The 25197-nt window shown below is 35.3% G+C and overlaps 2 protein-coding genes across 4 annotated transcripts in view; one reads left to right on the top strand and one right to left on the bottom strand.

The window, feature by feature from the left end:
* KLHL32 (kelch like family member 32) overlaps positions 1-8677 on the top strand; it is a 246632-nt gene extending 237955 nt beyond the window's left edge. Inside the window, exon 11 of the mRNA XM_028104188.2 lies at positions 8326-8677. Coding sequence (XP_027959989.1) covers positions 8326-8487 — 162 coding nt within the window. The 3' untranslated portion in view covers positions 8488-8677. The remainder of the gene's footprint in view (positions 1-8325) is intronic.
* A 2749-nt stretch (positions 8678-11426) lies between these two features.
* The window catches only part of MMS22L (MMS22 like, DNA repair protein), a 129180-nt gene continuing 115409 nt past the window's right edge, over positions 11427-25197 (bottom strand). For 2 of the 3 annotated variants that reach the window (XM_028104252.2, XM_028104253.2), the window contains 3 exons: positions 17731-17827; positions 15966-16133; positions 11427-15256 (listed from right to left, as the gene is read on the bottom strand). In XM_028104252.2, the coding sequence (XP_027960053.1) occupies positions 15175-15256; positions 15966-16133; positions 17731-17827 (347 nt within the window). In that variant the 3' untranslated portion in view covers positions 11427-15174. Of the gene's footprint in view, positions 15257-15965; positions 16134-17730; positions 17828-25197 lie in introns of those variants that run through there. The other variant, XM_028104256.2, reaches the window with a different exon arrangement.

The following is a 25197-nucleotide window of genomic DNA, read 5'->3' as shown; positions in this document are numbered from 1 at the left end:
AATACAAATCAAAAGCACAATGAAATACTACCTCACACTGGTCAGAATGGCTAAAATTAACAAGTCAGGAAATGACAGATATTGGCAAGGATGTGGAGAAAGGGGAACTCTCTAACACTGTTGGTAGGAATGCAAGCTGGTGCAGCCACTCTGAAAAACAGTATGGAGGTTCCTCAAAAAGTTGAAAATAGAACTATCCTATGACCCAGCAATTGCACTACTAGGTATTTATCCTAAAGATACAAATGTAGTGATCCAAAGAGGCACCTGTATCCCAATGTTTGTAATAGCAATGTCCACAATAGACAAGCTATGGAAAGAGCCCAGATATCCATGGACAGATGAATGGATAAAGAAGATGTGGTGTATATATACACAATGGAATACTACTCAGCTATCAAAAAATGAAATCTTGCCATTTGGAAGGACATGGATGGAACTAGAGGGTATTATGCTAAGCAAAATAAGTCAATCAGAGAAAGACAATTATCATATGATCTCACTCATATGTGGAATTTAAGAAAAAAAAACAGGATCATAGGGGAAGAGAGGAAAAAATAAAACAAGATGAAATCAGAGAGGGAGACAAACCATAAGAGACTCCTAATCATAGGAAACAGTGTTTGCTGAAGGGAGGGGGGTGGGGGAATGGATAGGTAACTGAGTGATGGACGTTAAGGAGGGCATGTGACATAATGAGCACCGGGTATTATATAAGACTGATGAATCACTGACCTCTACCTCTGAAACTAATAATACACTATGTGTTAATTGAATTTAAAAATTTCAAAAAAAAGTGATCCAGTTTCTTTCTTTTACATGTAGCTGTCCAGTTTTCCCAGCACCATTTATTATATAGACTGTCTTCCTCTTTGTGTATCTTGTCCCCTTTGCTGTAGGTTAATTGACCAGTTAAGCATGGGTTTGTTTCTGAACTTTCAATTCTTTTCCATTGATGTGTCTATATTGTTGGATTGCATTGAATCTGTAGGTTACTTCGGATAGTATGGGATATTATGGACATTTTAACAGTGTTCTTCCAAACCATGAATATGGTCTATCTATCCATTTGTCTCATCTTCAATTTCTTTCATCGGTGTTTCATATATGAATACAGAGTACAGGTCTTTCATAAATGTATTCCTAGGTTATTTTATCCTTTTTGGTGCAATTATAAATGTTTTTTTTTTAATTGAAGTATTGTTGACTCACAGTTAAATTAGTTTCAGATGTACAAGATAGTGATTCAACAGGTTTATACATTATGCTATGGTCACCATGCATGTAGCTACCACCTGTCACCCTACATTGCTATTATAATACCACTGACTGTATTCCCTATGATGTACATTTTATTCCTGTGATTTATTTATTCCCAAACTGGAAGCCTGTATTTCTCACTCCACTTTACCCATTTAGCTCATATCCCACTCTCTCCCCTCTGATAACCATCCATTTTTTCTCAGTATTTATGAGTCTGTTTCTGCTTATTTCTTAGATTCCACATATAAGTGAAATCATACTATATTTGTGTTTATCTTATTTCACTTAGTATAATACTCTCTTGGTTCATCCATGTTGTCCCAAATGGGAATATCTTTCTTTTTATGGCTGAGTAATATTTCATTGTGTATCTATACCACTTCTTCATTTACCTATCAATGAGACACTGTGTTGCTTCCATATCTTGGCTATTGTAAATAATGCTGCAATAAACATGGGTGCATATATCTTTCTAAATTAGTGTTTTTGTATTTATTCAGTAAATACCTAGTATTGGAATTACGGATCTTATGGTATTTAATTTTTTGAGGAACCCCTCTACTGTTTTCCACAGTGACTGCACCAATTTACATTCCCACCAGCAGTGTATGAGGGTTCCCTTTTCTCCACAAGTTCTCCTCTTTTTGATACTAGCCATTCTAATTGGTGTGAAGTGATACCCCATTGTGGTTTTGATTTGTGTTTCTCTGATGGTTAGTGGTGTTGAGCATTTTTCATGTGCTTGCCGTCTATGGGACTTCTTAGGAAAAGAGTCTGTTCAGGTCCTTTTGACCATTGTTTTAATCAGATTGTTCTTTTGGTGTTGAGATGTACAAATTCTTTACATATTCTTGACATTAATACCTTAAGAGATATATCATTTACAAATACCTTCTCTCATTCAGTAGGTTGCCTTTTTGCTTTGTTGGTGGTTTATTTTGCTGTACAAAAGGTTTTTTGTTTTTGTTTGGTTGTTTTGGTTTTGTTTCCCTTGCCTCAGGAAACATACCTAAAAAAATGTTGCAAAGGTCACAGAGAGATTACTGCCTGTGTTTCTTCTAGATGTTTTACAGTTTCATGTCTCCCATGTAGGTCTTTAATGCATTTTGTGTTTATTTTTGTGTGTGGTGTAAGAAGGGGTCCTGTTTCATTCTTTTGCAGGTAGCTGTCCAGTTGTCTCAACACCATTTATTGAATAGACTGTCTTCTTCCAGCCATATATTTTGCATCTTTTATTGTGGATTAATTGACCATATAAGTGTGGGCTTATATCTGGGCTCTCTATTCTCTTCCATTGATTTATGTGTCTATTTTTGTGCCAGTACCATATTGTTTTGATTACTAGAGATTTGTAGTATATCTTGAAATCTTGCACTGTGATACCACCTGCTTAGTTCTTCAGTGTCAAGTTTCCTTGGCTATTCAGGGTCTTTTATGTTTTTTTTAAACATTTTAGGATTATTTGGTCTAGTTCTTCCAAAAATGCTGTTGGTATTTTGATAGAGAATACACTGAATTGATAGATTGCTTTGGTCTTATAGACATTTTAATGATATTAATTCTCTCAATACATGAACACAGTATATCCACTTGTTTCCACCTGTGTTGTCTTTATTCTCTTTCATCACTGTTGCAGTCTTCAGCATACAGGTGTTTCGAATCCTTGGTTAAGTTCACTGCTAGGTATTTTATTCCTTTTGGTATAATTTTAACTTGAAATATTTCTCTTTCTGCCACTTCATTAGTGTACAGATATGCAACTCATTTTTGAGTATTAAATTTATATCCTGCAACTTTAGTGAATTCTTTGAATATTGTTCATATTTTTAGGTGGAGTCTTTAGGGTTTTCTGTGTATAGTATTACACCATTGCAGAGGGTGACAACTTAATTTCTTCCTTACCAGTTTGTAGGTCTTTTATTTCTTTTCCCTGTCTGATTGCTGTGGCTAGGCCTTTCAGTATTATGTTGAATAAAAGAGGCAAGAGTGAACATTCATCCTTCTTATTCTGGCTCATAGAGGAAAAGCTCTATTTATCCTCATCGACTAAGATCTTAGCTGTGGGTGTCCATCTTTTCCTTTATTAAGCTGAGATATGTTCCCTCTAAATCCACTATTATTAAGAATTTTTATCATAAACATAGAAATTTTGTCAAATGCTTTTTCTGCATCTATTGAGATGATCACAATACTTATCATTTGTTAATGTGACATATTGTGTTGATTGATTTACAAAGATTGAACTGTTCTTGTCTCCTCCAAATAAATCCCAGTTGATTGGGGTGAATGGTTCTTTTAATGTATTGTTGAATGCAGTTGGCTCATCTTTTGTTGATGATTTTTGTATTTTTGTTCATCAGGGATACTGGCTGAAAGTTTCTTTTTTTCTTTTTTCTTTTTTTTTAATAGTGTCTGATTTTGATATCAGGGCAATGCTAGTCCCATAGAATGTATTTGTGAACTTTCCTCTTTTATTTTTTGGAATAGTTTGAGGACAATAGGTATTCACTCTTCTTTAAATGTTTGGTGGAATTCATTTGTGAATCTGTCTGGTCCCGGACTTTTGTTTGTTGGTTTTTTTTTTTTTTTTGTTTTTGTTTTGTTTCTCCATTACCAATTCGATTTCCTTACTAGTAATTGGTCTGACAGATTTTCTATTTCTTCCTGATTTGGTTTTGGAAGATTCTAGGTTTCTAGGAATTTATCCATTTCTTCCAAGTTGTCTAGTTTTTGGCATACAGTTTTTCATAGTATTCTTATAATTCTTTTTATTTCTGTGGTGTCAGTTACTTTTCTTTCATTTCTTATTCTATTTTGTGTCCTCTTTTTTCTTGGTAAGTCTAATTTTCTATCATTTTTATCTTTTTAAGAACTAGCTCTTGGTTTTGTTGATCTATTTATTTTAGTCTCTATTCCATTTATTTCTGCTCTGATCTTTATTATTCCCTTCCTTCTAACACTGGGTTTTGTTTGCTCTTTTTCTAGTTCCTTTAGATATAAATTAGATTGAGATTTTTCTTGTTTCTGGAGGTAGTACTGTATCACTATAAATTTCCCTCTTTGGGACACAGTGAAAGCTGTTGTAAGATTTTTAACTGTTGTATTTTCATTTACATTAGTCTCCGAGTATTTTTAAAATTTTCTCTGTGAATACTTCATTGACCCATTGGTCATGCAATAGTGTTTTAACCTCCAGGTATTTGTGTTTTCCATTTTTGTTTCTTCTTACTGATTTCTAGTTTCATACCATTGTGGTCAGGAAAGATGCATGGTATTATTTTATTCTTAAAATTATTGAGTCTTGCATTGTGGTTTAGCCTATGATCTATTCTGGAGAATGCCCCATGTGCACTTGAAAGGACTCTGTAATCTTGTTTTTGGATGGAATGTTCTGTATTATGTCCAACTGGTCTAACATGTCATTTTAAAGACACTGTTGGAGCACCTGAGTGGCTCAGTCAGTTGAGCATCCGACTCTTGATTTCAGCTCAGGGCATGGTTGTGAGATCAAGCCCCTTGTTGGGTTCCATGCTCAGCAGGGAGTTTGCTCGAGATTCTCCCTCTGCTCCTGCTCATGTGCTCTGTCTCTAAAATAAATGAATAAATCACTCACTTATTATATTCCTAACTCTGATGCTTTTTTATATTTTCTCTGCTGACATTTTCACTGAGTTCTTTCCCGCTCCTCTGTAGTCTGGTGAGCTTCTTTATGACCATTACTTTTAATTCTTTATCAGGTTGATTGATTATCTCCATTTCATCTAGTTCATTTTCTTACCTTTTGTCTTATTTGGAGCATATCCCTTTGTCTCCTCACATTGCCTTTGTGTTTATTCCTATGAATTAGGCAGCACAGCTACTTCTAACATTGAAGGAATGGTCTTGTGTATGGTCATCTATGTAGACTGGGTGTGTCAGTGACTGGCTGGTTGGAGTTGTGGCTGGCATGAACTTGGTGGTCCTGGGGCACTCATGCTGGGGCTTCCCTAATGGAATGGCTAGAGCTGTAGTGGGCATAGGCCAGGGTATTCCTATAACTCTCCATGCAGAGGGTGCCCTGGCAGGATAGCTAAAGCCAAAGTTGGTGCAAACTGGAGTGTGCTGGGGTTCTCTGCATGGAAGGCACCTAGTGGGTTAGGTGGAAGCAAAGAGGGGTGCAGGCTGGGGTGTCCTGAGCACCCTATGCAGGGCCTGCCCTAGTGGGGTGGCTGGAGTCACAGTGTAGCATGGTCTGGGGCATCCTGGGGTGCTCCATACAGTGGGTGCCCTGACAGGAGAGCTGTATCTGAACTGCGTGCACGCTGGGGTATCCTGGAATGCTTAGTTCATGGGATGCTCTGGCAGGACAACTAGAGCTCTGGCTGGTGTGGGTTAGGTTGTCTCAGGGATTTGGTGCAGGGTTTGCTTTAGTCAGGTGGCTACAGCTGAGGCAGGGTACAAACCGGGGGGTTCTTGGGATGCTCTTTGCAGGTTAAGTCCTGAAGCTCTCTTGAGCTGGGGGTATCAAACATAGCAAGAATTAGGAGATAAAAAAGTGTGCGCCTGGAGTGTTCCACAATGTTTTGTGCCTGTGTCACCTTGGCAGGATGGCTGTAGGTGTAGTGAGTGCTGAGCAGGGGTGTCTTGGTGTGTGGCATGCTGGAGGCTGCCTTATTTGCATGGCTTGGTCTCGTGTGGGCTAGAGGCCAGGGGATCACAGAGTCAGCAGGCTAGCTAGGGTGCCTGGACCCTATTCCTGTCCATGCTAACAAGGTGGAGAGGGAATATAAACAGTGGTGCTTACCAGCACCTCCAGTGCAGAGTTCTTGCTGCTCTCCTTTTTGGTGGTGGTAGGGCTGGATCCTTTATAGGCTAGTTGCTTTTAATTTGTGGCTTTTTTTTCTGTGCCCCAGCGCAGATGCCTCTGCTCACAGTTCCTTAGTACTATCCCTCCCCATTGCTATTTGCAGTGTTGGGACTGGGCTATCTTCATTAATATGTTTCCATCTCTCTTGCAGTTATGTGGTCATCTTTTGTGCAGAAGCTGTTCAGTCAGCTCTCACTTCTCCTTCAGGAGGAATTGCTCCACAAATAGGTTTATATTTGGTGTGTCTGTGAGGGAGGTGAGTTCATAGTCTTCCTAAGCCATCATCTTGCACTACTCTCCAATGGGAGTTTTAAATTTCTTTCTGCTACTGCATTATTAGTATATAGAAATGTAACACATTTCTGTATATTAATTTTGTACACTGCAACTTTCCTGAATTCATTTATCTGTTCTTTGGTGGAGTCTTTTGGGTTTTCTATAATTAGAAAATATATATCTACAAATTATGATAGTTTATCTTCTTACTAATTTGGAGGCCTTCCCTTTTTCTTTTCTGATTGCTACAGCTAGGACGTCCAGTATTATGTTGAAAAGTGGCAAGAGTGGATCCTCATCTTGTTCCTGGTCTTAAGGGGAAAGCTTTCAGTTTTTCACTTTTCAGTATGATGTTGTTTATGGGTTTTTCATATTTGGTTTATCATGTTGAGGTATGTTCTCTCTAAACCCAATTTGTTGAGTTATCATGAATGGATGTTGCATTTTGTCAAATGCTTTTTCTGCATCTCTTGAGGTGATCATATGGTTTTTAGTCTTTCCTCTTAATGTGATATGTCACATTGATTTACTTGTGAGTATTGAAACACTTTATTCCTAAAATAAATCCTACTTGATCATGGTGATTTTTTAATGTATTGGTGGATTCAGTTTGCTAATATTTTGTTCAGCATTTTTTGCATCTATGTTCAGATATGTTGGTCTGTAGTTTTTTTTTTTTGTAATGTCTGGTTTTGGTATCAGGCTAATACTCACCTCACAGAATACATTTGGGTATTTTCCTTCCTCTTCTATATTTGTGGAATAGTTTGAGAACAGGCATTAACTCTTGTTTAAATGCTTGTTGAATTCAACTATAGAGCCATCTGGTCCTGGGTTTTTGTTGGTAGTTGATTACTAGTAATGAAATTGAATGGGTAATCAGTCAGTTCATATTTTCTCCCTGATTAGTTTTAGAAGATTGAATGTCTCTAGGAATTTCTCCATTTCTTCCAGGTTGTCCAATTTGTTGGCGTAATATTGTTCATAGTAGTTTCTTGCAATCCTTTGTATATCTGTGGTGTTTGTTATTTTTCTTCATTCCAGATTTATTTAGGTCTTTTCTTGATGTGTCTGGGTAAAGGTTTATCAGTTTTGCTTTCATTAATCAGCTCTTGCTTTTACTGCTTTTCTTTTTTTTAGTTTATTTCCACTCTAATCTTTATTCCTTGCTTCCTTCTACTAGCTTTGGGCTTTCTTTTTCTAGATTCTTTAGGTATAAGGTTAGGTTGAGATTTCTCTTGTTGCTTGAGATTGCTATAAACTTCCCTGTTAGAACCACTTTTGCTGTGTCCCAAAGATTTTGTACCATAATGTTTTCATTTACATTTTTCTCCATGAATTTTTTTGACAACTTTTTTTTTCATTGACCCACTGGCTTAATACCATGTTGTTGAGCCTCTGTATTTGCGTTTTTTGTTTTCCAGTCCTTGTAACTTATTTCTAGGTACTGTTGTGGTTAGAAAAGATGCTTGATATGATTTCAGAAAGTCTTCTTAAATTTACTGAGATTTGTTTGTGGCGTAATATATGATCTATCCTGGAGAATATTCCATGTACACTTAAATAATGTGTATTCCACTGTTTTTGGATGGATAAGTTAGATCCATCTGGTGTAATGTGTTGTTTAAAGCCACAAGACCTTTATATTAAAGGAAGGTAAAGCTACCTACACCTCATCACTGTTAAGATTAATTATCAACATATCTACATATATATGTAGACACCCAAATATACAAATGCATATAGTAGCACCTGGACCTTCATACATATTTCTGGTACCATACTGTGAGGAGGGAAAAACCCAATGCCTAAGGTACGTATGGTCATGGTGGCATAACTGAGTTCAACTGTAGGCCTCCTTTTATTTATATACTTATATATTTATGCTCAAATTATACTGAACAATAATCTTTGACGTACAGGCTTCTCTTCTTTTGTAGGTAGTGGATGTAAGTAGAGAAGGCAAAGAAGAAGTATTCTATGGGCCTACACTCCCTTTTGCTTCCAATGGAATAGCTGCATGCTTCCTTCCAGCTCCCTATTTCACATGCCCTAACCTTCAGACTCTTCAAGTGCCTCATCACAGAATCGGGACCATCTGAAAGGCAATACTTTGTTAATAACTATCATGAACAGAAGGGAAAGAAAAGCTTCACTTTTGGATACTGGGCATGAAAAGACTCAGTGCTCAATGCTTCCTTGTTGTGTATGTCTTATATTCAGATAAACATTAGCAAAAAAATGAACAGTTTTCTAAAATACATTACTGAAAACTCCTGTCACCCTTCTCTTTGTGTGTCAATATACAATATACAGGACTTTTACTGTCGTGTAGCTTAGTACCAACTTAATGGTCCATAATTGTTCCACAATTGTTTAAGAGTCTTCTTGTATACTTTTTCTAAATCAGTGCTGTCTAGGAAAACAGGACAATGTTAGTAAGGAATTTATTTCACAAGTACTGTCGTCAATGGTCTTTAAAAAAAATATTCAGTAGTTAATTCCCTTACTACTTAAACCTGGGTTTGTAATTTTTCTTTTAAAAATTTAACATGCAGCCCCACTCGGTATAGACTCAGCATTATGACATTATAAAATTTTAAATGCCATATTTTATTCAAGGTAATACGAATAATAGAAGTACACCAGAAGAGCAGTTAGAATACCCATATTTTTTGGCTTGGTTAATCTGTGACCTGCTAGGTGCTTACCTTTCAGTACTTGTTTTACCACTAATTTTTAAGGAGGATAATTATTGATTTCCATATTAATTCAGAAGAATTTTGTGAAGATTAGGCAAATGCTAAGTACTTAAGAAGAAAAAAGTTATTCAAATTACAAGGTATTTTACTGTGTTTAGAACCTTGTTAACTGAAAGGGGAGGTTATTTTTGAAATTAAATAATTACTAAATAGAACTTGAAACACATACTATGGGATAAATGATTCTGAAAAGCATGTGAAAGATATGCTAATTAGGAAAAGGGGAGTTTACCAAAGCCAAAGATTCCCAAGTCTGTACAAATTCTTGCTTCAAATAATAATTTAAACCTCTCATTTAAACTCATTTAGTGAAAAATGACATTTAAGCTCAAGAAAAATTAGTGGTACTAATTTTGGCACCATAAAGTGCTCTGACATAAATCTGAACCTAGACTTAGTAATTCTAATAAAAGTTTTTTCCACTTTGTTAAAGGTTATGTCAATCTTGAGCACTTGTGGGATTCTTTTCCACCACCGATACATATTTTATTACTACAAACTTTTAATAATGCATAAGAATTCTTATTTAGGTGAGGTTTTTGGATTTGCTTTGTCTATAACAAAAAATATATATAAAATAAAACTCAATCACATTTGAACATAAATTCAAGAAGTATAACATGAATTTTTCCCTTTTCTGAATCTTGTTAGAATCTAAGTCACCTTTACTAAAAGGGAGACTATACACTTTTTTTCCTTCAGCATAGTTTAAGTATTCAGCAATCTTTCTTTATCTTATAGGAAACTCTCATTTTATTCATGGAACCACTTTCAGTAATCAGAAGTGAATAAAAACATAAACCCTTTTTAATCCTAAATACAAAATTCACTAATGTTATACATTGTTATACCTAAAAATTTTAATTTCCAAATAATAAATAATCTGGTTATTCAGATTAAAGAACAGGAGGAGAGACTGGGGTAAGGAAAAAAATAAAAAACCTCCCAGAGATTTAGCCAAAAAAATTTTAATTTTACAGTTCTGAAAAGTGCAAATTGATACTGATCATTGATACCAAAGAGTCTCTTTAAAGGGTATAAATCATGTAAACTAAACATTTTAAATGCCTTACCAAGTCAGGAAAATGACTTCCAGTATTTGAGATAGCCTTCAACAAGAACCTAAGCAAGAAGTATTTCAGATTTACTAAAATTTCTACTTGACAAATGAATTTACTTCCAGTTGTTTCTACCTTATAAAAACCATTACACTTGTAATCCCAGATCCTATATCCAATGAATGAAAGGGAAAGGGTCTAAAAATAAGCTTGCCTGACTGATAATGAAAAGGCAGCCTGAGATTACTGTTATTTTCTATATAGATTTCTAAGTATTCATTTAAAACAGATTGGCATATTAGCAAACCCCTTCTTGGTGATATTTAATGTGTTATTCACTAATTACAGAACTGAACTCAGAAAATTTTAAAAGTTTTGCATAGCTTTTGAAAACCTCTTTTATGCTGTAGCCAGAGAACAGAATCCAAAGTGCAACATTCCAAGGAAAAATAAAATGCAGAACACTTATGATTAGATCATTTTCCTCAAGTTACTAATAAGAGCTAATAAACATTCTAGAAAGGTATGTTTGGTCATATAAACCAAATTCCACTGAAACTATTCAAATATATATTTTCCATTTAAGTGGGCTATCCTATAGTAATTCATCTTCCATTTTTACTCTTTAAAATTATAGACCGTATCTAATTTGAATTTCTGTTGGAAGATCATGAAACTTCTAACACCTTAAACAGCACTTCAAGAGTTGAGTTTGTAAGAGAAGACACAGCACCACATAGATAACAGCAGAATATTCCTTAGTGTAGGAGGAAAAGCCAGCAAAGACCTTATTCTCGAAAACAATGTCTTTGTAAAGTGAAATGAGATTCCTTAGATTCTTCATAACAAAATACCTATTAGGTTACGATTAGGACATTTTTCCTGCTTTTTTGCCTCCTATTTTCCTCACAGTTTAATCACATGTATATTGTATCCCTTTCAGCTATTGTAATAACTGGAAAACTCACTCTCTATTGTTTTACCCCAGAGTATAAAAACAGGAATAAGATAGAACTATTCCTCCAGGTAACACGGTTCACTTTTATTTTGGTTTTCAAATAGTCAATCTGTCATAAAGGAAGTGGAATAATCATGGATGCAGTGTAAATTATATACATTAAAAAGTTATATATTATTATAGGCATAATTATAAACATGAATATATAACGCCCAGAATTTTTCTGAAAGCACAATTCACAAATGCAATAAGTTGGATAACTATTAGCACACTAAAAACTTTAATAAGCATATTCAGTTCTAATCATGAGGTACTTTGGTAACCTTAGCAATATAATTATCACAGAATCAAAATACAAATTTTATTAAATATGTGAAGAATATGCTAACTTTGCTAGCTTCCCAAACCAACTGTTTCAAGCAAACAAAACATGGTATTTATATTGGCATACTATACACTTGACTGACAAGGTAGTATTTTTAACCCTAGAAGGAGTAGGCAGGAGATCAGTTTTTGGAAAATGTAAGGTTTACAAAAAGTCTATAGGATTTAGGGAAGACAGGTTTCCTAGAGGCTTTTCCCAATTGCAGAAGCTTGTCAAATTTTTATATAACAGATAATCTTAACAAAGGGGAAGTAAAAATAACTGTCAAAGGTTCTGTTAAAGTACATGTAATTCTTTAAGGAGAAAGTACTTTTAAATAAAAATTTGTGATGAAGCATGGAAGAAGATAATGGGTAAAGAACACATACAATCTACAGATACATATTTTTATATATATATAGATGCCCAGGTAGTAAAAGTCAAATATGCTTAAGAAAAAATATGCTAGGTTTAGATAAAGATATAAAAGTTTTAAAGTATGAAACTCTTCTAATGCAAATGGATTCAATACTGGATGATTTTTGTACAGAGATCATATTCCATGTTTTTTACTTCCCCATGAAAACCTAATTAAATGTTCAATTAAAATTTAAATCATAACCAAATCTGAATGTCTAATAAAGTCCTTCTATCACCCTGTTGTCCTTCAATGAACTCTTTTACATTCCATCTGTATATTTTACAGAAATTATTTGACTGGAATACTCATGTATCTAAAATATATTTTAAGTATCTTCCTATTTCAGTGTGTTAAGGTTAGGTTTCTAGAGAAAGGGTGGTATTTTAGGCTGGCAAACAATGAGGCTTAGAGCGTAGAATGAACATGGCATTCAGATATTCGAAGGCAGCTAGTCTCCTGCTTAAGTTTGCACAGAAAAGGTAGAGTCAGATGGCAGAAAGTCTCCTGACTGAAGTGGATGTCCTTGAGTAGAAAAGTAAGAAGAGGAAAGTAATATTTTAGGAACATTAATGTCAGAACTGTGTGAGGTTAAATTGCAGGAAAGGAGATCAGAGATAAGAGAGATTGACAGCACCCAATAGAAAAGATGGTTGGGATGCACGGGATGGCAAAAAGAAAAGCAAGAAGCCCATACTGGTGATCAACTGAAAGTGGGGAACAAGTAAGAATCGAAGTTGCTTCTGCAGTTTCAAGGCTAACTGACTTGGGAAAATAGTGTCTTCCCTGGGTAGAAAAGAAAGGCAGGAGCTAGTTTAAAATAGGCGACAAGTGCAGCTCGACATGTTGCCTTGAGATTTCAGGAGGATCCAACTAGAGGGGTTAAGAGAGAAATTAGCACTAGAAATAGATTTTAGAGATAAAATTATGACCTACTGTTATCAATTCACTACTAGAAGACAGAGTGAGTGAAGGGCCAGATCTTACCACTGGGGACAAGAAAGAACGCGAAGGTGCTTTCAAAGTACAGTATGTAGGAAGGAACAGTATCATCGAGGAAGGGCTGAGAAGATAAAGCAAAATGCAAATGTCAGACCAAAGAACAGAACAAACGAGAACGTAGTCTGAGATTTCAGCAAAAGAGAATGGCTGACATTACAGTGGGAGAAGCAGGGGCCCTAGAGATGACAGGTTATTTAGGGGAATAAGTGATGGGTCATGAAGATTTTCCAGGAAATGAACTGAGTTAATTTTTTTTCTTCAATTAAAAAAACAGCATCTTTAAAATTTTACTTATATATAAACACATGTATATATACATAAGTATTGTCACAGATTTTTTTTGTTGTTACTGATTTTTAAAGTACAAACTGCTTATTCTTAGCATCTACACATATATATCCCAATGCATGATTCAGAAGCAACGTTTCTCAGCCTTAAACACTTCATACTCTAAGGAGTGAGAGTCTCAAAGATAATTTTATCAGTCCCACTTAGAAAATAAAAAAACTATATATACACATATATACACATAAATAACTCCTTTAAAAGCATTACCTTAAACAGATCAAACTTCATTTGCTGAAACTTGCAAAGAGATTTAAGTTTAATCAGTCACTATCATAATGAAAAGAAGCTCAGTTCTATGAAGTCTGTTACATAACCTTAAAGAGGCTTTTATTCATTCTATTTGTTGACATAATGACAGTTGACCTGGAGGTGGAAGGGACAGACTATCTGTATGTCATGAAAACAACAGATACTTCTTTAGAATTCACAGATAAAAGTTAGGAGAGGACTATTAACTAGAGTTCACTGATTGTAATATATTTCATTTTGAAAGATACTTCTTGAGTCAGAAAAGGAAGGAACCAGAAGAAGCATGATAAACACTAGAGTCCCAAGAAGAAAAGAGATATTTCAAAGTTAACAAACATGACATGTAAGAAACAATTTGAAAAAAAGGTGAATCTTCATCTAGGACATAGTAGAGACAGAGGAACAACATTGAGAGGTGTTCTTTACGTTTGTGCATGAATAATTAGTAATCATGTCTGTATGCCTCAAATAGAACACATGTCACTAATATATTTTCACATACATTATTCTACTGATTCTTACCAGAACACTGTGAAATAGAAAAAGGAATATTATTCTTTTTTCTCCATGGAGAAACTGAGGCTCAACAAGGTTAAGTAACTTGCTGAAGTTTACAAAGCAGAGCTGCATTTGAGACCTACATGGGTTCCCAACACTAGGACTGGAGTTCTTTTACCAAATAATGCTCACCACAAAAAGGAGTCAAGGACGAGAGCCTAACTGATAAAATAAAAATCTGGATGAACTACTTAAAGAGTTGAGACACAAGAGCTGCTAAAGGAACTAAACTGGTTCCTTGTAAACATATAAGATGCTAAATTTTAAGAGGCTCTAACTGAAGAGCAAGGAGATAAGTCAGCTGACTTCTCAGTCCTCTTCTGTTAATTTGTAATCCTAAGATATTTCAGAATATTATTTGTCTTTTCTTAAAAGCTCTTACTTATCCCCCTCCTGATATGTCTTTTCATAAACTTCCAAAAAGGATGACTAGAGAAAAAAAAAAAAATCTGGCAACTGTTAGAACCACTGCTGACTTAAGTTTTAAAACATTTTACATACTATCTCTATATTCATTTAGCCAGACTCAGCCTCTTTCCTCACAGAGTTAAGTGTGCTGGGTATTTATTAGCTTGCCTCACACATGGTCTGACAAAAGATGACAAACATACATCCTATCTTCTGAACCCCCCTTTCACTAAAACCAGCAGAGAATAGCCAGATAATTTGAAAAAAAAAAAACCAACCCCAAAACATCATATTAAAACATGACTTGTAAGAAACAAAACACACACAAATAATTCACAAGTCAAAAAGTCATATTATAGTGACAAGTCCCTGGATCACCCAGTACAGACCTGCTTCAAGGACATACACAGAGATACTCCCAGTTAGAAAAAAAAATTACATCAGTTTAACTAAAAACTCTTCAAGAGAGAATGCAATTTTGTCAACTTCCAAAGATCCTATAATATACTTATTTAACTTTTATTTCCTTATTTATGTACTTTATACTTACAGGGATGTAAGGAAAAAAATTCTAGAAGGTATTTTTAACAGAACATTATACCATTGCTGTGCAAAGTGGCTTTAGATAGTTATAATGAATAGAGAGGGCAAAGCACAAAATATATTAGGTATTATCACTCTCCAGTCTTTGCATTTCATCTTGTCCAACTTGTCCTAGGTGAGATAAAAGTTTGCTATAGGCCTCCCTAAGAAAAAAGAAAAGAAGGTAGATATATTTATTAACTTTTCCATAATTTTTCATTTAAGTATTTACAAATTGAGCCTACCTGAATGTCTGTCTACACACATGTGCACCCACACCCAAACAATATGATTAAAGTACTTTGATTCTTTAACAAACTTGGAACATATGATTTCTCATGAGTGCTGACTCCTCCAAAACAACCTCTTTAGGAACTACAGGTCTTTTTCCATGGTGTTGCATTATTTCACACAGACCAGCACAATCTGAAATTAGGTTGGTAAGCCTATATGAAAAAAAGCCCCACTACTATTTTTGACCCAAATCCATATTATCTAATTGGGTCACTCTTCTTACTCACTGGATACACGATATAGTTGATTCAGTACATCAAACATCCCTCAAAGGGTAGATTCGCCACCATGGATTTTATACAAAAACAAGATACCCGAGGCTCTAAAGTCCCCTTCCCAATGAGGAGCACTGAATGTTTTGAGCAATAGTGGCACTGCTGAAATACATAGCTTTCTAAGGTGCTCACTTTGAAAAGAACGGTATGTGAATGGATCTGCCAGTCGTAGTATGGAAACATTCATCAATTCAAAGAACACACCCTAAATTTTTAGGAATGGGAAAATAAGCCATCTCCAGAAAACAAAACTAGATTTTTATCATCATTGCCCAAAGAATGTAATCAAATGATCCAAACATACCTTTGTGCAGTATTTCTGCCAAGGCCCCATTTCTGCTCTGAATCCTTCAGAGATTGAGTGAGGGTAGAAAGCAAGTCGATAACAACTTGCTGGTCCAATGCTGCTACTGTTTCTAAAATGCTGTAAATCTGATAATCATATCTCATAGCATAATCCTGGATAAAATGCCTGAAAGTAAATCAAGTTACACAGGATTACTTCTGGGGAAGTTCCTTGGGCTGGTATCTGTATGACGATCAGCTGGAACCTGAACTCAAGAAAGATCATTTCACATAAGATTACCTGAAAAATCCAGATGCCCTATGAAGACAATTTACAACACTTAAAAATCAAGGACAGAAATGGCTTATTTCAGTGTAACCAGAATGATGGCATTGGTAGGAAAAGGGAAGAGTTGGAATCCCAGGAGGGAGAATAAGAAGGAAAATCTAGTTCCAGGGACTTTGCTGCTATTCTTTGTATGTCAAAATCTTAGCAGGAAGAACATGGAAAAAGGGAGTCCAGGGCGCCTGGGAGGCTCAGATGGTTAAGTGTCTGCCTTCGGCTCAGGTCATGATCCCAGGGTCCTGGGGTTGAGTCTCGCATCGGGCTCCCTGCTCCTTGGGAGCGTGCTTTTCCCTCTGCCTCTCTCTCTCTCATGAATAAATAAATAAAATCTTAAAAAAAAAAAAAAAAAGGGAGTCCAGTTTCCTAGGTATTTCTTAGTTCTTCATATTCCTGGATAAATAATCAAACAATATTTTTATGAGAAAAGTTATTCATAATATATATTTTTATATTCCTTAACTGAATAGGAGATTTTAGACCCACAAGAGGCCTTCATAATAAGAATTGTATGTTTTAACCCTACAATTTCCACTCTCTCCCCCAACAAAATAAAAGCCACCTAGCTTAATAAATTGTACATAACAAACAGGCAATCTTCATTTGTATAAAATCCTTTTTCCCCTCTTAGGGTTTTACAGGTTTTTTTTTTTTTTTTTTTTTTCTTTTTGGGGGATTTTACAGATCTTACAAATCCACTATGTATTTCCTGTGATCATAATTTAAATAAATTGTAACCAACGGACAAGTGCCAATGATGTGATAAGAAAACAAAGTGAGGAGTCAAAGAACCAACACAGAAGAAAATGGACTTGTGTTATTTATCACAGTAGTGCTAGGGCACAGATATGCATAATAAAAGTGAACTGGTAGAAATTGTGAGACGTATTTAAAAACACTGCCCTAACAGAAAGTACAAGAGTCTAGAGGAGGCAAGGCAGGAAATGACAACAAAACCCAAAACACAGAAAACATGATTCCAATTGCATTCTTATTCTTGGGAACCAACATCACATCTACTCCTATACAGTCTATGCTTCACAAATGAAGTACAATGAAGCCTTCTGGGTCTACAGTATCTAAAGCAGGTAAAAAAACCAGTGACATGTACTTCTGGATCCCGAGTAACATGTTTGGCAGTTCTGAGGGCCTGTGAGCCTGTCATGATGACCCACACACCACCGTTTTGTCCCTTCAATACATGCAGGAGTCTTCATCACCAAATTCTCAGGTGATTTTAAGTCAGCTCGCTCATATTCCTCCCTGGCACTTTTGTCTTTTTTAATAAAATAGCACAATGTAACAAAACTATGGCCAAAAAATATAATAATTGAAATACTATAACAAGTAGTAACACATTATGTTTTGGATAATTAGTTATTTAAAAAACATGTTGGCTGTCAAATGGCTGGCAATGCCAGTTGGCACATTTTCCAGTTACCTAAACACAGAAGTCAGCTGGGCGGCAGGTTCTCCCTCTGACCCCACTTGGCAGGCTTTAACCATGTATTGCAGGTTCTCTGTGGCCAGCCTTTTAACTAGGAGGAAAAATTACAGCATTACACACTGTATCTGAATTGACCATCTGGATCCTCATTTTTATGAACACTCTTAATTTAGAAAAATATGTTGTTTTCTTAAAGTTTATACAGCTTTTTAATTATTTTTCAAAATGAAATAGTTATGAGTTTTTGTTTTGTACTGAAGTGTATCTATCTCCTTATCTCCCATTTTAAGAAAATATAAAAAGCTTCAGTCTATTTTTTACAAGCTGATAACTGAAAAAATACATGAACATAAGTCTCTTAGAAAGAACCCATATTCAAAAACATTTTATCATCCTAATCCTGCAAGCAGTTACATACTGACAAAAGATAGCCTTTAATCATTCAGCTGATTTACAGATGAGCGGATTGATTTTTTAAAATTCATAGGCATATTTCTCCCACTCTCTTAACAAATTAGAAACCGACAATTTACCTTCGCTCAAAATTAGTCAAAGATACGTATATACATACACACACATAAATCAACTATTGGTGATGCTATCTTCTTTTCAAAAAAGACAGCAAAGTTACATAAAGAACATTTGTACCCTTTAAATATTTAACCAAGTCATTTAAAATTGTGCATTTCTCCAAAAAAATGGAATAATATCAAGAAGGAAAATAGAAAATTCCGTATGTTCCAAATGCTACTGAATTTTTGTTATGTTGTTTTTGGCACATTAAATATAAGTAGCTGGGGAGAAAGTGCTTTGTCTAAGAATAAAAAGTAATTCAGAAACTCTAATTCATTATAGCAGGAGAATAAAACAGGATATATATGAACTTCAATTAATTAATATGTACTTAGTAATGTTCTCTACGGCATGAGGATGTTGGATAAAGAAGATGTAGCATACTTTTCTTCATTGAACTAATAACTCCTCATACTATAGTTCTGAAATCAGTATAATTGGTTCTTAAAAGACACTTCCTTGAAAAACTTCAAAAGCTCCTCTGTGGAAAAAGTACCAGAATATGAAGAAATAGCCTTCACAGAGAATTAATAGTAAGCACTGGGTTTTTATTTTACAATAGTTTTATTGAGGTATAATTCACATATCATAAAAACCAATCTTTTAAAGTGTACAATTCACTGGTTTTTAGAATATTCAGAGTTGAGAAGGCATCACCACTATCTAATTTCAGAGCAATTTCATCACCTCTCCAAAAAACCTTAACTCATTAACAATCATTCTCCACTTTCTTAATCGCCCAGCCCCTGGCAACCACTAATCTTTGTTTTGTCTCTATGGATTTAAGTCTTCTGGAAATGTCTTATAAATGGAACCATACACCATGTGGTCTTCTTCCTTTTTTTTAAGATTTTATTTATTTGAGAGAGAGAATGCGTGTGAGTGGGGGGAGGGGCAGAGGGAGAGAGGGAAAGAGAATGTCAAGCAGGTTGGGCACTAAGAGTGGTGCCTGACGTGGGGCTTGATCTCATGACCATGATTATCATGACCTAAGCCAAAACCAAGAGTCAGATTATCAACCAACTGAGGCACCCACGCACCCCTCCATGTGGTCTTCTGTGACTGTCTTCTTTTTACTTAGTATAATGTTTTAAGGTTCATCCATGCTGTAGAAGGTATCAGGACTTTCTTTTGAAGGCCAAATAATATTCCACTGTACAGATATACCCCATTTTATCCACTCATTGGTGGATGGACATCTGGGTTGCTTCCATTTGGAAGCTATTATGAACCAAGCTGCTATGGATCAGTGTTACAGGTGTTTTAAAAAAAAAAAACAAACAAAAAAACCAACTATTTGCAATATTTAAGTAAACAACTTTAAAAAAAATTTTTTTTTAGTTTTTCTTTACATTAACAGCTTTAGTGTCATATAGTTCACATTCTATACAATTCACCCATTTAACATGTACAATTCCATGATTTTTAGTATAGTCACAGAATTGTGGAACCATCACTACAGCCGATTTTAGAGTATTTTCTTTACTTTGCAAAGAAACCTGATAGTCTTTTGCTATCACTCCTTATTTTCTGATACACCCTAAAAGCAACCCCAAATCTACTTTCCATCTCTACAAATTTCATATTCTGGACATTTCATATAAATGGAATCATAATATGTGGTCTTTTGTAACTGGCTTTTTTCACATAAAGTTTTCAAGGTTCATCCATGTTGTGTAGCATGTAGCAGTACTTAATTCCTTTTTATGGCCAAATAATATTCCATTGCATGGATATATCACATTTAAAAAATCCATCTGTCAGCTGATGGACAGTCTACCTTTTGGCTCTATGAATAATACTGCTATAAACACGAATAAACAAATTTCTGTGTAGACATATGTTTTCATTAATCTTGGGTATGTACCTAGGAGAGACATTGCTAGGTCACAGAGTAACTCTGTTTAAAACATCTAAGGAATGATCAGACTATTTTCCCAAGTGTCTATACTATTTTACATTCCCAGTGGCAGTAACTGAAGGTTTTAATTTCCTTCATGTTTTTGCCAAAACTTGTTATTATCTGACTTTTCCATAATAGCCAACCTAGTGAGTATGAAGTGGTATCTCACTGTGGTTTTGATTTACATTTCCCTGATGACTAATGATGCTGAGCACCTTTTCAGGTGCTTATTAGCCATTTGTTTTATTTTTTGGAGAAATGTGTATTCAAATTCTTTGCCTATTTTTAAATTTTTTTTTTAAATTACTGAGTGATAACAGTTTATATATTCCAGGTACAACTTATCATATAAATGATTTGCAAATATATTCTTCGATTCTGTGGGTTCCTACTTTCTTGATTGTCCTTTGAAGCACAAGAGTTTTTAATTTGGATTAGTCTAATTTCTCTCTCTCCTGCCTTATGCTTTTGTTGTCGTATCTAAGAATTCATTGACAAATCCAAGGTTATGAAGATTTACTACCATGATTTTTTCTATGAGTTTTATAGTTTAATCTCAGACATTTAGGTCTACGATCTTGAGTTAATTTTTGCATATGGTGTGAAGTAAAGGTATAACTTCATTCTTTTGCATGTGGATATGCGTTTGACCTAGCACAATTTGTTGAAATACTATTTTCTCACCACTGAATCATTCTGGCACCCTTGTCAAAAAAAGTCTGTTGAACACAGACATACGGGTTTATTTCTGGACTCTCAATTCTAATCCACTGATCTATGTCTATCTTTCTGCCAGTAGTACCACAGTCTTGATTACAGTTGCTTTGTACTAAGTTTTGAAATTGGAAAGTGTGTCTTCCAACTTTGTTGTTCTTATTTTTTAAGACTTATTTATTTGAGAGAGAGAGAGAGCATACGTGAGGGTAGGGGCAGAGGGAGAGGGAGAGAATCTCAAACAGACTCTTTGCTGAGCATGGAGCCCAATGTAGGACTTATCTCCTGATCCTGAGATGATGCCCTGAGCTGAAACCAGAGTCAGATGCTCAGCCAAATGGGCCACCCAGGGCACCCCTGCTCTTTTTCAAGATTGGTTTGGCTCTTCTGGAGTTACACTGTATTTGTAGATCAGTTTGGGGAGTGCCACTACCTTAACAATATTACTTCTGATCCATGAAATGGAATGTTTTTCCATTTATTTACATATTCTCTAATTTCTTTCAATAATGTTGGTAGTTTTCAGATCTTAAGCTTGTATTTCTCTTTTCTTAAATTTATTCCTACTTGGGTTTTTAAAAGATGCTATTGTAAATGGAATCATTTTCTTAATTTCATTTTCAGATTTTCATTTAAAATATATAGGAATGCAACTGATTTTTGTGTCTTGTTTTTGTATCCTATAACCTTGCTGACCTTGTTTATTAGTTCTAATACCCTTTACTGGAGTGCTTAGGATTTTGTATATACAAGATCAGATCATCTACAGATAGGGATAGTTTTACTCCCTTTTCAATCTAGATGATTTTTACTTAGTTTTCCTGCCCTGAGTAGGACTTCTAGTACAATGTTGAATAGAAGTGGCAAGAGTGGACATCCTTGTCTCGTTGCTAATCTTGGGGGAAGAGCATCTAATCTTTCACCATTCAGTATGATGCTATAGGATTTTCATAGATGTCCTTCAACAGACTTGAAGCAGTTCTCTCTATTCCCAGTCTGTCATGTAATGTCACTCCTCTTTATTCCTGATAATTCTACTTATTCTGAAGTCTGCTTTGTTTGAAATTAATAGAGCTACTACAACTTTGTTTTGAATTGTGCTAGCATTTTTCTTATCTCTTTACTTTTATCTGTGTCTTCATATTCAAAGTAGGTTTCTTGTGGGTAACATACAGTTGGGCTCTGTTTTTTATCCACTGTCAGTCTCAGTCATTTAATTGGCTTATGTAAATCATTCACATTTAAAGTGATTATTGATATTGCTGGATTAATATCTACCATACATGTAACTTTTCTATTCATTGCTCCTTTTTTTTTTCTAATCATCTGCTTCTTGTCTGCCTTCTCCAAAGGTTTTGTTTTCTTTAAGTAGGCTCCACACACAGTGTGGAGCCCAATGTGGGGCTTGAACTCACCACCCTGAGATCAACACCTGAGCTGAGATGAAGAGTCGGATGCTTAACTAACTGAGCCACCCAGGCACCTCTCCAAAGGTTTTAATTAAGCATTTTATGTTTCCATTCTCTCTCCTCTCTTAGTTCATCAAATATACTTCTTCAACATTTTTGTTTAGTGGTTGCCCCAGAGTTTGTAGTTTACATTTATAACTAATCCAAGTCTACTTTCAAATAGCACTACATTCCTTCAGGGGTGGCACAGGTGCCTTATAACAGCATTTCCAATTCCTTTCTCCCAATCCTCATTGCTGTCATTCACTTTACTTATCCATGAGGTATAATCACCAAATACATTGTTGCTATTATGATTTTGAAGGAAAAAAAAGCTATTAGATCAATTAAAAGTGGAGAGACGGGTAGATTCAGAGAATCACAGCTTACCAGGAGCAGGAGCTGATACTGAATTTGACAAATTGCTCTATGCAAAGTTTTGGGGGTGGCAGTTTGCTCTATGACTTCAATTCCCTAATGCACTTAAGAAGAGCTGTTTTTCAGTCTGTTCAGATTTGTTTTCTTATAAAGGTAAAGAGGGTAAGAGTGAGGACTTTCAAGCTTTTTACACGTTTAAGTGGAAACCAAAAATGCTCCAACTATTACCACTGAACTGAACTGTCTCTTTCTCCCTTCATTTCTCTCTGTTTTTTCTTCTTATATTTTGGTATGTTCTTGTTAGATGCACCTTTACGGCTGTTAAATATAGTGACCTTTCATCATTATAAAACACCTCTATTTCTAGTTAACAATTTTTTTGGTCTAATGTCTATTTTGTCTGATATAGCTACTCCAGCTTTCTATGGTTATAGCTTCCATGATGTATTTTTTCTTTGCTTTTACTATTTTAATCTTTGAATCCAAAGTGTTTCCTGCATATAGAATATAGTTAGATCTTTTTATTTTGATCTGTTCCAATGATCTCTACTTTTGATTAGTTTGTTCAGTCCTTTCACAACTATTGTTACTGTTGATATAGGATGGATTTACATCCTTTTACCTTTTATTTTCTAAATGTCTTGTGTTTTTTGTTCCTCTCATCTCCTTTGCTGCTTTTGTTTTGCTTTATGTGCATATTTTAAAACATAGAATTTTAATTTCTTAAATGATTTTTCATTGGTTTTGAATTATTTTCTTAGGAGTTGCTATAAGTTTACCATGTACATCTTATCAGAGTTTCAGATTTATATGAATTTAATTCCAGTGAAATACAGAAACATTACTCTTACATAACTCTATTCTCCTTTCCCTTTTTTGTGCTATTATTTTTATACATATGACCTTTGCAAATGTTACAAACCCAGCAATACCTAGTTATTTTTATTTTATATAATTTTATGTCTTTCAAAAAAGCTAAAGAAAAAGAGAAAGACAGCAAGTCTATATTTTCGCTTTTGTGACACTAACCTTATTGATCATTTCTGGTTCTCTCATAATTGTTCCTGTCTATCTGAGTTATTATCTGGAGTCATTTCCTTAGCCCAATACAGCTTTGCTCCCACCACCTCCTTTGTACTGATATTGATAAACACATTACATATCTATGTTATAGGCCCAATAATATATTATGTACATATCAATTTTTTATATATATCATTTTATACAACTGCTTTTTAAGCCCATTAAGAGAATAAAGGTAAAGAAATATGTATTTATGCTGTCTTTTACAATTACATAACTGCCTTACTGGTGTTGTTTGTCCTGTGTGGGTTCACTTGACTTTCATTCTGAAGAATTTCCTTTTTCTTTTTTATTATGTTATGTTAATCACCACACATTACATCATTAGTTTTTGATGTAGTGTTCCATGATTCATTGTTTGTTCATAACACCCAGTGCTCCATGCAGAATGTGCCCTCTTTAATACCCATCACCAGGCTAACCCATCCCCCCACCCCCCTCCCCTCTAGAACCCTCAGTTTGTTTCTCAGAGTCCACAGTCTCTCATGGTTCATCTCCCCCTCCGATTTCCCCCCCTTCATTTTCTCCTTCCTGTTTTTTTTTCTTTAACATATACTGTATTATTTGTTTCAGAGGTACAGGTCTGTGATTCAACAGTCTTAGGCAATTCACAGTGCTCACCATAGCACATACCCTCCCCAATGTCTATCACCCAGCCACCCCATCCCTCCCACCCCCACCACTCCAGCAACCCTCAGTTTGTTTCCTGAGATTAAGAATTCCTCATATCAGTGAGGTCACATGATACATGTCTTTCTCTGATTCATTTATTTCACTCAGCATAATACCTTCCAGTTCCATCCATGTCCTTGCAAATGGCAAGATTTCATTCCTTTTGATGGCTGCATAATATTCCATTATACACACACACACACACACACACACACACATATATGCGCACACACACCACATCTTCTTTATCCATTCATCTGTCAATGGACACCTTGGCTCTTTCCACAGTTTGGCTATAGTGGACATTGCTGCTATAAACATCGGGGTGCACATACCCCTTCAGATCCCTACATTTGTATCTTTGGGGTAAATACCCAGTAGTACAATTGCTGGATTGTATGATAGCTCTTATCTTCAACTTTTTGAGGAGCCTCCATACTGTTTTCCAGAGTGGCTGCACCAGCTTGCATTCCCACCAACAGTGTAGGAGGGTTCCCCTTTCTCCACATCCCCGCCAACATCTGTCGTTTCCTGACTTGTTAATTTTAGCCATTCTGACTGGTATGAGGTGGTATCTCATGGAGGTTTCGATTTGGATTTCCCTGATGCTGAGCATTGTTGAGTACTTTTTCATGTGTCTGTTGGCCATTTGGATGTCTTTGGAAAAACGTCTGTTCATGTCTTCTGCCC

The sequence above is a fragment of the Eumetopias jubatus genome, unplaced genomic scaffold, assembly GCF_037043125.1.
Source record: "Eumetopias jubatus isolate StellerSeaLion01/CBP00866 unplaced genomic scaffold, mEumJub1_p1.0 scaffold_6, whole genome shotgun sequence".
In the NCBI taxonomy this organism is placed as follows: Eukaryota; Metazoa; Chordata; class Mammalia; order Carnivora; family Otariidae; genus Eumetopias; species Eumetopias jubatus.
This window is presented reverse-complemented; position numbering and strand designations above follow the sequence as displayed.